Raw genomic sequence first — 14417 nt, forward strand, 5'->3', positions numbered from 1 at the left:
TCCAGAGAGTCCGCTTGGGGTGCAGACTTTTATTAGACGATTTAATAACCCACAATTCATTGCAGTACAAACGTGACTTGTCAGTTTTTGAACTGCCGAAAAAGAAATTATAATTGTGTAAAATAGTTATTGATAGTTATGCCTATTGAAATGTTAGGCCTACTTGAATTTTGTAGGCCAGAGATAATATTCACCCACACCAGGCTAAAAAACAACAAAAGAAGGTCCTCTAATGTCAGTAATACCCAATTTATTAAGGCATAGTCCTGTCCTTATTTACAGACATTTCTTTTTTTGAACTCGTGTCGCCTGTATGTTATATAGCGATGTAGGCTATTCATACATTTTGTTCAGTCACAAGAAATGTTATACATGGGATTTATATCTTGTTATCTGCAGGAACAGATGAGTGGGCACTGTAAGTAAAACAGTTTTAAGGGCTGTCTATCAGCCACTTGCAGTCTGGACCCTCACAGACTTTATGTGATGGCAGTGAATACATCACACGAACTGCAACTGAAGTCCGCGAGGGCTCAGTCTGCAAGTCCAGAGGGTGGACATTTGGATTCAGCCAGGTACACTGCTCAAAATAATAGAGGGAACACATAATCATCACAGTGTAACTCAAAGTCAATCAAACTCCTGGGATATCAACCTGCCCTGTTAGGAAGCAATACTGATTGTGAATCAGTTTCACCTGCTGTTGTGCAAATTGGACAGACAACAGGTGGAAAGGAGAGGCAATTACCAAGACAACCCCTATTTAGGAATGGTTTTGCATGTGGTGGCCACAGACCATGTCCTTCTCTGCATCCTTTCTGGTTGATTCTTGGCTAGTTTTGCATTTTTCCAGTGCCCTCACCACTAGTGGTATCATGAGGCCGTATCTGCAGCCCACAGAAGTTGCTCAGGTAGTGCAGCTACTCCAGGATGGGGCGGAGGGCAACAACCCAGCAGCAGGACCGCTATCTGCTTCTTTGTGCAAGGAGGAACAGGAAGAGCACTGCCAGAGCCCTACAAAATGACCCCCAGCTGGCTACTCGTGTGCATGTTTCTGACCAAACTGTCAGAAACAGATTCCATGAGGGTGGTATGAGGGTCCGATGTCCACAAGTGGGGCCTGTGCTCACCGCCCGGCACCGTGTAGCTCAATTGGCATTGCCAGAGAACACCAGAATTGGCAGATTCAACACTGGCACCCTGTTCTGTTCACAGATGAGAGCAGGCTCACAATGAGCACATGTGACAGGTGTGCCAGAGTCTGGAGACGCCATGGAGAACGTTCTGCTGCCTGCAACATCCTCTAGCATGTTGGTTTGGTGGTGGGTCAGTAATGGTCTGGGGAGGCATGTCCTTGGAGGGCCGCACAGACCTCCACGTGCTAGCCAGAGGTATCCTGACTGCTGTCAGGTACCGGGAAGAGATCCTCAGACCCATTGTAGAGTCTTTCCAATAAAAACAACTACATGTATAAGTCACTGAGGGGCGAACGGGGAAAACTTTTTCGGACGCGTGTTCTGGGCAAAAACAATAAACCAATGTCCAATACTGAGTTGTCTTTGAGTGCGGTGACCCATTTATTTGCTCTCTTTTTTTTATGCTCACCTTAGCACAGGTAAAACACAGGTAAATCCACAGGTAAGTTTTCTGTCATTAAGTTAACTTTCAACACAGGTAAGTTTCATTCATCAATTTGTTTGTTGAGACGCTGCCACGCTGATACTGACACGATCAAAAACTGTACGCTTCCCCCTTCCACACCTGCTGCTCATCACCTGCGGCTTACCTATGCCTTTTCTGAGCTAATGCTCCACCCAGTGTTCAAACAGAAAACTACATACAACAATGCAAATGGTCACCTGTGATATAAACATAAAAAATAAATGAAAAACAAAAAGTACATTATGGCTCCAACACCCATTGTCAGACCATATCCTGGTGCAGTGGGCCCTGGGTTCCTTCAGATGGTTGACAATGCCCGGCCTCATGTGGCTGGAGTGTGTCAGCAGTTCCTGGATGACGAAGGCATTGATGCTATTGACTGGCCCGCCCGTTCCCCAGACCTGAATCCGATCGAGCACCTTTGGGACATCATGTATCGTAGCATCCACCGCAGCCACATCGCACCACAGACTGTCCAGGAACTGACTGATGCCCTGATCCAGGTCTGGGAGGAGATCCCCCAGGACACCATCCGTTGTCTCATCAGGAGCATGCCCAGACGTTGTAGGGAATACAGGCACGTGGAGGCCAAACACATTACTGAGCCACATCATGAGTTGTCCTGAGGAAATTCTTACAGAAGTTGGATCAGCCTGTGATCTGATTTTTCCACTTTGATTTTGTGTATGATTCTGAATCCAGTCCTAAATGAGTTAATGATTTTGGTTTCCCTGGATTGTTTCTACATTATTTTGTTCTCAACGAATTACACTATGTCATCAATAAAGATTTTCATCAGGAATCCTTCATTCATCGAGATCTGGGATGTGTGCTTTAAGTGTTCCTTCATTTTTTTGAGCAGTGTATTTACTGACAGTACCTACCCGACAGGCTGGCTGTCACACACATACTTCGAGTAAGCTATAGCCAGACAGTTTGCAACTGTCCTCTTGAGTCCCAAGCTCCAGGTTACTCCATTTCCTCTGGTTTGTCAAAAATATTTGCTCCTGTCTTGTCAAGTAGGGAGATTTTACATTAATGTTGCTGCTGAAATGTAATGTCTCCTATTCTCACAATATTTGCAGTGGTGATATTATGTACATGGATGTGTTCTGATATAGGCTGCTAGATGCAATCGCTCTAATCGTTCATGAAAGTAAAATATGGCAATGTGTACTCACATGAAAGCACATATTATTGTAATACAAGTTAGTTGAGCACATTGTAATGGTCGGATTGTCGTGAGGAATTTAAATTCTACCACTAGACTATGTCTTTATTTCTTGTTATGTTTTGGTGGTGATATTTTTCTCTAGTTAAATCCATCCATCTGGTTTTGGTTTTATTTGTCTAGCTTTAAGACTTTAAGATATCGGTCTCTGAGTTGCTTGTCTGAACCTCAGTATAAATGAGGCGAATCAATGAAACTTAATTTGTGGTGCTTACAGCATTTAAAAAGAGCAGAAACAGAATCAAAGCCCAATACAATAGAGGTGAATCAGGAAAAGTAGTATTTCTATGATTCCGAGATTTTAGTCCACATTGAGGTCTGTTGACATTTTCACCTGTTTTGTGGTGGAGGCGGAAATCTCCAAGATGGATACTCATCCACCTCCTGACAACTCACTTAAATCTTGGCTCACACCTTTGCTGAGGAGAAGGACGACTACAGTCTATTGATTTAAAGAAAAAACACTTTTTTTTTAAACTTATATTTATTTTTAGAATAGCTCACATGCTACATCATTTGGATTCTTGTCAAAAGGTTGCATCCAGTCTTCCTCAGTCCACCTGAGCTAAACACAGCTCTACCTGACCCCCCCTCACCTGGACATTAGCTCCAATGGTGATGACTGCTGATTGTGTCTGTACAGCATCATGTACGGTGAGCAACACCAAACCTAACAATAGCACATCCAACACAGACAGGAGATCTGGGGGTTACACTGAAAGGAGAAAGACAGATCAGACTGAAATGTTCTGATGAAACTAAAGTTGTTGGACTTGATCCCACGAAGCAGATCTGTTTATTAAATAAAGGCACAAATAAAAGAGTTAAAGGAACTTTTTCGGGGACTCCTTTACCCTGATTACACCCAGTACTGTCAACTGACTTCCCAAAGGTTTCAGTGAGATTTGCAGGATCTTACAGGCTCCTTCAGATTTCAAAATAAAACTCCTTTGATTTCATCACCCCTCCACCACAGCACTACGAGGACACACACAGGAAAAAGGCATGTAAACACATAAATTGATTTTCCCTTGAAACCAGTTCACCAGCATCAATTTAACTTCTTGTTTCCATCATGTGTCTGCAGTGCATGTCACACATTTACAGATCTGAAACCAAACGTTTCATCTGTCGGGTCAGTTCAGTAAAATACAGTGTTGAATGTGCAAAGTAAACTCTGTGCCATGAAACCTTTTGTTAGGCCACACAAATACAACAGGGCATGCATGGGTCGATTTTAAGTCTGTTAGTTAGTGACAGCTGAACTAAAACATTCATATCCACTGTGTGTGTGTGTGTGTGTGTGTGTGTGTGTGTGTGTACTGAAAAACATTCAGTATAATAATACATGTTGGATATCCTGTTATATATATATTCTCAGTTCTTTAAAAAAGTCATTTCTTTGTGTCATTTTAAGACAAGATGCACTTTTTATATACATTTACTTTACAGCTTAAGGTTTATGAATTATGTGTTTAAAAAAAGGGACATTTTGATCAGCTCGGGCTGCGAGGAGCGCCGCTCTGTGCTGCTTCATCACTGCTCTGTCTCTGTGTTTGTCTCAGCTCCACTCGTAAAGCACTGGACTGTTGCTTTTTCATCCATCCGTCGGTTCCTGAATGAAGACAGACAGAGAATCCCAAAGCTGGGAGTCGTCTTCTGTCAAACAGGAACGTTTCCCTCTGACTCTTCACAGTATTTTCCTCACTGCTGACACTTCTGTCTGGTCCTCTGTGGAATGTCAAGACTCCATCAGCCGCTCTGGGTCCATTCACCGCTGTCCTCCATCCCCACCCTCAAATCTGTCTCCGCATCCCCGTCAGTCCAGCTTGCGTGCGCCCAGTTTGAGAGGACCTTTAGCAGCTTTGCGCTCTGCCCGTTTCGCCTCCAGCTCTTTCCTTCTCTCTTCCCGTTTCTTCTTGGACAGTTCGGCTTTGCTGAGACCTGCTTGACAATAAAGACAGTTCAATGCACAGGCGTTCAGTTTAGCCTCATTTCCACCAAGCAGTTCAGTTTGTTACATATTACAACAGTTATTTTTGCATTTCCATTGTCAAAAGTTGTGAATGGTACCAATAAAACCGTTTCCAGGGTTACTAAAAATTTTCATGAACAAAACTTTTCCATGACTTTTCAAGAAGCCATAATAAAATGTTTTTCCCTTGTCCCACTTGCCGAGCATTTTTCAACTCTATTCAAACAGAGTTTAGGGGGGCAGTAGACTGCTGTTATTTTATTAACAACATAGTGTACATGCTGGTATACTACACAGGTGAAGTATGTCACATGACCTTATGTAACATTAGTAGAATGAAGGTTTTCTTTACCCTGGTTCCCGTCCACTGACTCCCAGCTCTCCTCAGCCCCCCAGTCTCCCGTTGTCTCTGCAGCCCAACCATCTCCAGTCTGACAAAGAGAAAACACAACACACACATCACTGGACATGCACATGCTTGTACGGTCTCCTTTCACCGCCATGTTTTCTTGACCTGAAGATAAACTTCTCATAAGAGAGAGCAGTATTTTTACCTCATTTAACAGAAGAGTCTTACATTTTGGGAAATAAGCTTTTTTGCTTTCTTGTTGAGAGTTAAATTAGAAGATTAACACCACTCTCACGTCTGTGCACTTGTATAATATAAAGGTAGAGCACTTTAAACTTGTAAAATGGATCAGTTATGATGCTGAATTTTTACTCCTATTTTCCGAAGATTTTTGTTGAATTCTTTTCTGTTTCATGACTTCAAGGATTCACAATTTACAATCTAATCAACACTATAGTAATGTGTCAGTCTTTCTCACCATGGTGGCAGCAGTTCCGGCTGTGTTTCTCTGGGACAAGCTGGCGAACAGATCGTTCTGATTGGCCGCCTTGCCTGAGCTGCTGCTGTCCCAGTTGTACTCGCTGGCTAACCGCACTCCTTCGGGCAGGGGGAGCGTCGTACCGGCCAAGGTTGTGTCCGTGTCCTCGTCCCCCCAGTCATTGCCCCAGCCCTCCTCGCCCGCGGAGCTCTGACCCTGTCCCTCCTTCTCGTTGGACCAGCTGTCGTCGGCGTCCCAGCCTGAGCTGCTCCAGTCAGCGCTTTGCTTTTTCTCCGCCACGGAGGACGACGACTTGCCCACCTAGAAATTAGAGAGATGATAAAAGATTACTCTCAGTAGTAGTGACAACTGTATCAATAGTGTTAGCAGCATTAGTCATAGTGTTAACAGTACAACTGGCAGTATTGTATAACAGATCCAACTTAAAGGGCTCATACCCCTCTGTCACTGGCCTTCTTTTTGGATGATGACATTCCTGACCAGTCAGTGTTCCAGTCATCCGTCTCAGTGTGAGCTTTCTCTGGCTCCTATAAATTACAGATACAAATATTATTACACATAATCTCAAATACACGTGTATCATAATTCATATTCTTTTCTTTCAATTAAAAGTAGTGCATTCATACCTCTAAACTTCCCCAGTCCTCCTCGTCATCCCAGCGATCTCCTATTGGCTCATCATCATTGTCTGTCGCTTCATGAGTCTGTAGTTGGTTGGCACGACTAGAGGCAGCATGGTGAGTCACAGAGGCTTCTGGAGTTTTATCTTCTGAACGACAGACAGAAAGAAAACAAGAGATATGGTTTCAGATGGCATATATAGGACTTCTTTAAGGGGAACTTCACCGATTCTACAAATCAAATGTGAAAATGGTTGTATGAGGCCTTCTGTGGCACGAAATTTCATACATAAGCTCAGGTGATGTCTTTTGAGTCATCGTCGGTTACGGCTGAAGACTACAAGTTTGAAAATGAAAGAAATCTGGAGGTGAGGCATCAGAAAGTAAGCTTATCAGACCTCTGCAGCCTGCTCTTTATTTCTGCTTGAAGGTAACAGCTCGAGGCTACATTAGCTGACCAGCATAACACAACTGAATCCCTGACTGAACTGTTTGCAGCCAAGTTGCATCATGGGTTATGTAGGCACAAAGTTTTCACAAGAGAGGAGAATGTGTGAAATAAAAAAAAACTGTTCATTGCGAGTCCAACAATGTGATAAGAGTCAAGCTAAACAAATGTGATAACCCTACCGGGTGCAGGTGCTCCATCAGTGGCACTGGTAGGGCTGGTGGCGATGGCGGCCTCGCTAACCTCAGCTGCCGCTCCCCCCTCTGTCCCTGGAGCGTTTCGGATCAGCTTAGAAGTTATCGTGGACATGCCAGTGACGGCCCAGCCGGCCCAGCTAGAAGATGCACCTGCAGCCTGAGCGCCTGACGTTACGTCCTTTTCTGTGGGGCCGACAGGAGAGACAATTTTAAGATTTTAGTTTTGGAATTTCAGAGATATAACTAAAAGAAATGTGTCTATTTATTTTGCTCCTGATATTTGAACCAGTTGTGAACCAGTTTTTTTTTGTTTCCCCTGGAAATTGAGCAACGAAAAAACAAATATATAGCATGTAGTCACTGGTTTCCTTGCTGAACGAGAAATTAAAGTAGAGAGCAGAGTTTTCACACCTATATCAGCCAGCTTAGTGGGGTCTTCCGAAACAGTCTCCAGCTTGGAAAGGAAACTCTTGATGGCTTTGAACGCCTGGCAGAGAGAGAAAGGCAGGAGAGGACATCTTAAGTAGAAATACATCAGAATTTTCTAGCTTGACAGAGGTGGTAAAAACAAATGGTATCAGAAGCAATCTAAACTCTAAAGCTGATCCTTGGATGTGAAACTTCTAACCTCTCTGTCTAATCCAACAATTTCACCTCAGATCACCGTGTTTTAAAATAGTCGATCCAGTGTGGGTTGTGAAGTGTCTAAACCTTGCCAAGCTGCTGGAGTCACGAGCTACATGGTTCACATTTTGCTGATATGTTTGTGCCTTTTTGTGCAAAGAAGCTGAAATTATTTTGTTATTAAATAATACTGACTACATTCTCTCTACTAGCTATAAACAAGTGAACAGATATTGCTGTGCTTCCTCATTCTGATGTGTGACTGCAGCACCCGCTGCTTGTCTCACTGCAAGAGGAATCAATAAAGATCGGCCTCTGAATCTAAAAAAAAAAATCCTTCTGGCTTGTCTCGTTTTGCAACTCAAGGCAGACAAAATGGCAGGTTCATCTCATGCAGCGTTAACGTCTTGTGTTACTGCTGAGGCTGTTAAATGACAATACTCCTGTCTCATTTCTGTATAACTGCCTGGCTCTTGCCTATTTTTTGGAATATGTTATTAACCACTAGCTTGAATCCAGCTATCTTTCTTTACCATCTTTACTATCTAATAAGGACTAAACAGGAATGGGGCACTGTGTTGATAAATAACAAGCTTAATATTACTGATATAGACATTGAGTGGATATATATCTAGGCAAACGCAAACTGTGTGTGTGTTTTCTTATCTTCACAGCAATGATTGCAGTCAAGCGTAAAATACATAAGATAAGAAACACCATGTGGTCACAAATCTGCATCAGTTATGTGTACCTGGTCCCTGACGCTCTTATCAGGGTCAACAGTAATGGCACACAGGGTGGGCAGGATGCGGCCAGCGATCTCTGTTATGCTGTAGAAGTTGTGTGTGGCAGCGAAGCCGAGCACACCCGCGGAGCGTGAAGCTGGGAAGGGGTCTTTAGTGGCTCGTGAGAAGGCAGAAATCAGAACACGTTGTCGAGTCTGTGAAGAGAGGGATAACAAAAATATTTCATTCAAACAGATTCTTTTTTTCCCCGATAAATAAATTAGGAGTTCCACAGTGTGAGGAGTGGGTATACTTTACCCCTGCGTTGAGGTAGGAGGCGATCTTGCCCAGGCAGACGGTGGTGTTGCACCGGATTGGGCCTTGCTCGTCTCTGGCCTGCAGCCGTGCAAAGTGACGCATCAGCTCCTGGTTCAGGTTGGTCTCATTCAGCTTGGGCGCCAACAGCAACATGGACTGTTGAGAGGGTGAGGGGGAGAAACAGAGAAGAGTCACGGCTACAGCAGACTGACAACATGTGGTGCACAACTTATTTGTGATAACACCTCCTGGTTTGGGGTTGAGTTTAAAGTTGCACACTACCTTTACAGTCTGTTCTCTGATGGCAGGGTTGGTGTCTGTGAAGCCGTGAACAACGTGAGGGAAAATCTGGGAGTTGACTGCTGCCTCGTTCAGATACTGAATGAACTGCTCCATCTGAGACAGAGAGGAAAAATGTTAGAGCAAAGAAATGCTTTTTTTTTTTACCCTTTAACACACACTTAAAAACAACAGATATAATTTCTTGCTCTATTTATATTTTATCCTACACACAATCACAACCAAGATGTCTGCTTAATGACCGCAGGAGATTCTCAGTGGCCAGATGAAGTAAGCAGTGTTTCTTCGTATGTATTTAAATGATGAGCACCGCTGTTGAATAGATATCTCTTAACTCGCTATCTCTGGTCCGAAAGTGCTAAAATATCTTCCAGTGGCGCAAAATGAAACCCACACACTTCACTGCTGCTGGAGAGAGACCGTAGGGAGACGATGGACAAGCCTTAAATACCTGCTGCAACAGTCGTATCCTCATGGCTCTGTCTGTGGAGGAAAACATCTTCACGATAACGGGGATGATCTTCTGCTGGTACTCTTCTGCTGACAGGAACTTGCCCACCTGACAGACAAACGGAGGGAGATGAGATCAGGGAAAAAGTGTGTAGAGGTGTGACTTTGAAATGGGCCAGTATAATCATGTTGCACTTTGGAAATGATCAGAGATATTTGGAGATGCTGTAATACACTGTTTGATATTCAACAAGGCATAACAGTCATGGTAATGAGTAAGGATTCACCTTGAAGAGCGGCGTGAGGACGACAGCCCCTGCATTGCCAAACTCGAAGGCAGTGAGCAGCTGAGGCAGGACCTTGTGTTTACAGAAGTCTTCAGGGAAGGAGTCCAGATTTTCACTCAGATCCTGGAAGAACTGCTGCTTCTCAGCTGGCTCCTTGATCTGGGGAGAGACAAAGTTTAAACTCCACTAGAATTCAAATCTATTATACTGTTGTTTCGATTTGATTTTGGCACTCATACAAACACCACAGTTATACATGTCTTTATCAAACTCTGCAGACCTGTATCTCCTCCAGGAAAAGGTTGCTCTCCACAAAGCTGTTGCTGAGGAATCCTCCGGGGGCTCGACAGTTCTGAAGAAAGCGTGCTGGGTTTGGTCGAGCTCGGGGATTAGCCCCCACCAGCTCGCAGTAATGAGGGACCAGGACCTTTGGGATCTGTGAGCACAAAGAGGAAACACGAGAGAGCAGAACTCTGTGAACAACACTGCTTCATGTCACAAACAAAAGATTCCTTTTAGCAGTCACTGAAACCATGACGCAACTGGAGGTTCAATTTCTTGCTTGAAGGCAACTTAGCAGAAACATGTGCGACTCATTCACGGTTTCTGATAACTCTTCTCAAGTTCAATTTGACAATACTTCTTCTTTACATGAGCATAATGTATGTCTAATTTCCTAATTGTATTAACAGTTATCAGCACAACAGGAAGTATCTGTAGCATATCGAAGTGGAAATACGCCATGGAATAAATGACAATGGTGCAGTGATTACACAAAGGAACGGTCAAGGTGTCGTACCTTTCCTAGTGAACGCAGGGAGGATGTGCGAGGTAGTGGCCCGTTGAACACCTCCCAGATCAGGCAGCCCAGTCGCCACACCTCCCCTGCCCTGCAACAAACAGGCAATACAAAAGTTTCTTATGAAAACCATTTCACCCACACTTTACTCTGGTATCTTCATATTATGAACCTCTTCATTCTGTAATTTCTGCACTTTCACCAAATATTTTATTGCTGCTCCCGGATTCTTCCTGTGTAACATATTATTCTTATTCCAACTCACTTCTCTCAATTTGACATTTACAACCCTCTCTTACCACTTCTCTCCACTGCTGTTGGACATCTCTGGTGGGTCATATTTCTCCATGTCTGGGTAAACAGTCTTGGGGGCAGGGAGTGAGACCCCGCTTGGGTCACCCTGCTCAGGGACCACATGGTCAAGAGCCCCGAGCTTCCACTCTCCGGCTCGATCCACGAAAACAGCCCAAACACCCAAGTTGTTATGGAGCAGGTGGCAGTCGTTAACCAGGAAACTCAAAGCTTTCTGTGGGAGGAGGGAAATGGAAGAAGTGGAGTACAGGCTAACAGAGAAATGGCTCCCCTGACAGTATCAGATAGCGCTCTCTCCTGTCCTTACCACTATCTGGTGCAGTCCCCAGGAGACCTCCAGCTCCCCTGATCCACCCTTCTCTGCCTGGGTCTTCAGGTGGACTGCCAGTGGTGTCACCTGCTCCGTGACCAGGTACAGGCTCTTCTCTGTCTGTGAAACAGATGAGCAAAATCAATTATCATCTTATGTGTAGCTTACTATTGTGTATGTTTTAATGTACCAGCTTCACTGCAAAAATACTCAACGGCTACATGAGTCTTAAAAATAATACCACAATGATAAAAACGTATATATATTACACTATCTATACACTAATAGATATATGTGACCTAGTGCTTATTATCTGTGTATGTTATATAACAACACTTCATAATAAACATTATTGTTTCTTCACAACAGATGTTATAAAAGGCAGTAAATGTTAAAGGCATAGTTCTGATTTTTTTTAGAGTGGGTTATATGAGGTACTTTTTCAGATTCAGAGCATTACCTACAGATCAGCTGATTGGGTCAGACTTTGTTTATGGAAGAGGCAACAAATACAAGAAAATGAGTGATGAGTGATTGTAACAGCAACAACAAGGAACGCTGACCTGTTGATGTGAAAATGTAGTGCCAAAGAAAAGGGCTATCTGATAGCAAGTTAAAATGGTGAAAATATTCTAAATATATTTATTTTGGGTGGGGCTTTTCTTTAAGGTGGTTAAAATTTGATTTCCCGCTGCCCCCATTCACAGCAGCTCCGCTTAGCTTCTGTGGCAGAACTCTTACCTGCTTATTCACACCACGGGCGTGCTGACCGCCATCTACCGTAGGTAATACACTGACGAGGAATAAGTGCTTCATATAAGCCTACTTCAAAAAATTAAAACTGTCCCTTTAATACTGAATTATTATCCAAACCTACTACACTATAGCACAGCATTAAAAACACACCGTTAGGGTTGCAATGGTATGAGATTTTCACAGTGTGATAACAGTCTCAGAAAATGTTGCAGTGTCATGGTATCATGATATTACAGAATTTATAGTATTATCAGTCAGACTGGTCCTTAAAGGAATGAAATTGGAAGGGTGATGGTTGGTTGAACAAACGTTTTATTTGGATAACTGAAACTTGAAACCATTTTGTTGATGCAAGTATGTGTAAAAAGTCACCCCTTAGAAAATAACTCAAATAAAGGGGAGTTTCAATGTCCAGTTGCATTTTTCCCCCCAATATCGTAGATACGCAAATGTACACGGTATAATAACTGTCAACTTGTATATCACAGTATACCCTGAAACCTGTATATCGCTGCAACCCTGCACACCGTAGCATTTACAATGAATTAATGGGTGGAATTCTACAAAGCTAATTAGTTTGGCAACTCAGTTGCTGCTGAGTTTCAGGCAGTAAGCATCGTCAGCATTATGAGTATGCAACCAACAAACACGGACAATCAACTGTCACATTTCCCTTAATATATTACATTATCAATTCATTGTTTTTGGCAAGACATGCAATAGATGCTCTTATGTGTTGGGTTATCTCTTTTTCTTGTTGAGCACACAAAACTGATAAAACAGAATCTGCTTATATGAGTAGCACATTACTCACTATAACTACTGCACACGTATTAAAGACCTACAGCGGCATATTCACACTCACCTCTGTCTGAACGTGAACATGCAGAGAAAAGCAAGATGGTGGAAATGAGACAGTAATTATATGACAAAACAAAACCACTCACTATATTGAGGAATGTCACTACACAAGTTGAACAACATTTCCCTCTGAACATGAGAAACAATGAGAGAGTGTTCAGAGCTAAATATAGGTGCAAAACACACACACACACAAACATGTACCTCCAATCCGTCCACATAAGCCAGGATGTTAGGGTGCCGCAGGGTCTTCATACGCTTGAAGGCAGCCTTGGCTAGCTGTGTCTGCTGCTCTGTCCCCTGTGCTACCTCGTACAGGAACACAGACACTGGCTCCCCATTGGTCTGAGGACACACACACAGGTTGGGGTAAAATGAGACACTCACATACTTAGCCTGTGCTATTATTAAACACGTTACCTTATTTATGCTGTGTAATAACACCAAGCAGGAGTGGAGAAAATAAAAACACAAATACAATACATCATATCACCACATCATATTTAAATAAATGCCATTAAACATGATGGGAAACCGGAAGCAGGTGCTTTGCTGTCTGTATTCGGCCCTGCAGTGATGATGATGACACTGACAGTACAGACTGGGCTGCTCAGGGATTATAATCAGGAGAGTTATTAATGTGAGGTGCTGTCAGTGATGGGGGACGGTGCCTTTATTGATATGATAAAACATTAGTGTGAAAACAGTTGCGGTAACAGTTAATAACTCCGCCAAAACCAGGTGACGTGGCGAGAAATACGTGTCTGTCTCTCGGAGTAAACAAAGCCTGTGCCCACTTCGTCAGCGAAAACTATCAGTACATAAAAGAGGCCGAAAAATATTAAATACACAGTGACATTCATTCAGATAGAAAGACGAGTAAGGTTCTGACAGACCTGACATGTAGCCACGTCAATATAACACCGAGCATCTTGTCTAAAGCTACATCAAAGGAGCGAACAGACACTGACGCTAACGCTAGCCGGCTAGCTAAGAGGCCTCCGTACCGAAGCTAACTGTGACCGTTAGCGGAGGACCATCGGCGGGTCTTTTACCTTTCGCTTCCCGCGGTGGAGAGTCCATATTCCAGACTTCTCCTGGGTGTCTGGGAGAATTTCATAAGCAAAGTCTTTGACAGGATCCCTGGCAAAAAAGGACCACATCTCCTCTGTCCACCACACCTCATCCAACACACAGCTGAACTGCACTGACTGCTAGCTAGGAGATGCTAGCTAGCAAATGGAACGGATCCGAAATGGGTCCGTGTAAACTCTGTGTCTGCACGTTGGTTCCGCAACAGCAGGATAGACAGTCAACAAATCCATCAGGCCTCTAATGGCGAAGTACGTGTACTACATGTAGATAAAATGTAACCTGTCAGTGCCTAAATACAGTCACAATCTGAAATACTACTAATTATAATCTTTATTTATACAGCACCTTCCATACAAGTAAAGCAGCATACAAAGTGCTTTACAATAAGAGCAGAATAAGCACCGAGTGCTTCACATGAACATAGAAAGAATACATAAAACATAAAACAGAGTTCATTCATAAAATCATAGCATTGTAAAACTATAACTCATAAAGTCAAGTAAGATTTAAAATAGTTACAGAAGCATGAAGCCTAAAAAGAAAGTAAAAGTAAATTGTGAAAATTGTGCATCTCTGTGTAGCTCTTTTAGACCTATTAG

General features: G+C 43.1%; 1 protein-coding gene across 3 annotated transcripts; it reads right to left on the reverse strand.

Annotated features, from left to right (window-relative positions):
- Positions 1-3358: 3358 nt before the first annotated feature.
- Positions 3359-13975, reverse strand: scyl1 (SCY1-like, kinase-like 1). Of its 3 annotated transcripts, none has more exons than XM_050042514.1 (18): positions 13779-13975; positions 12928-13068; positions 11104-11226; positions 10784-11010; positions 10485-10575; positions 9966-10121; positions 9686-9844; positions 9400-9507; positions 8931-9044; positions 8649-8804; positions 8357-8545; positions 7393-7468; positions 6967-7164; positions 6343-6470; positions 6154-6243; positions 5696-6016; positions 5221-5299; positions 3359-4837 (listed from the first exon to the last, which is right to left on the reverse strand). In XM_050042514.1, exons 1-18 carry the CDS (start codon positions 13884-13886, stop codon positions 4713-4715), a joined length of 2589 nt encoding a protein of 862 aa, XP_049898471.1. In that variant the 5' UTR covers positions 13887-13975; the 3' UTR covers positions 3359-4712. The 3 variants fall into 3 exon arrangements, with proteins under 3 accessions (XP_049898471.1, XP_049898470.1, XP_049898469.1); XM_050042513.1 differs by having other exon boundaries at positions 6343-6482; XM_050042512.1 differs by having other exon boundaries at positions 6343-6485; positions 13779-13974.
- Between the last annotated feature and the right edge of the window lie 442 nt (positions 13976-14417).

The sequence above is a fragment of the Epinephelus moara genome, chromosome 4 (genome assembly GCF_006386435.1).
Source record: "Epinephelus moara isolate mb chromosome 4, YSFRI_EMoa_1.0, whole genome shotgun sequence".
Taxonomy (NCBI): Eukaryota; Metazoa; Chordata; class Actinopteri; order Perciformes; family Serranidae; genus Epinephelus; species Epinephelus moara.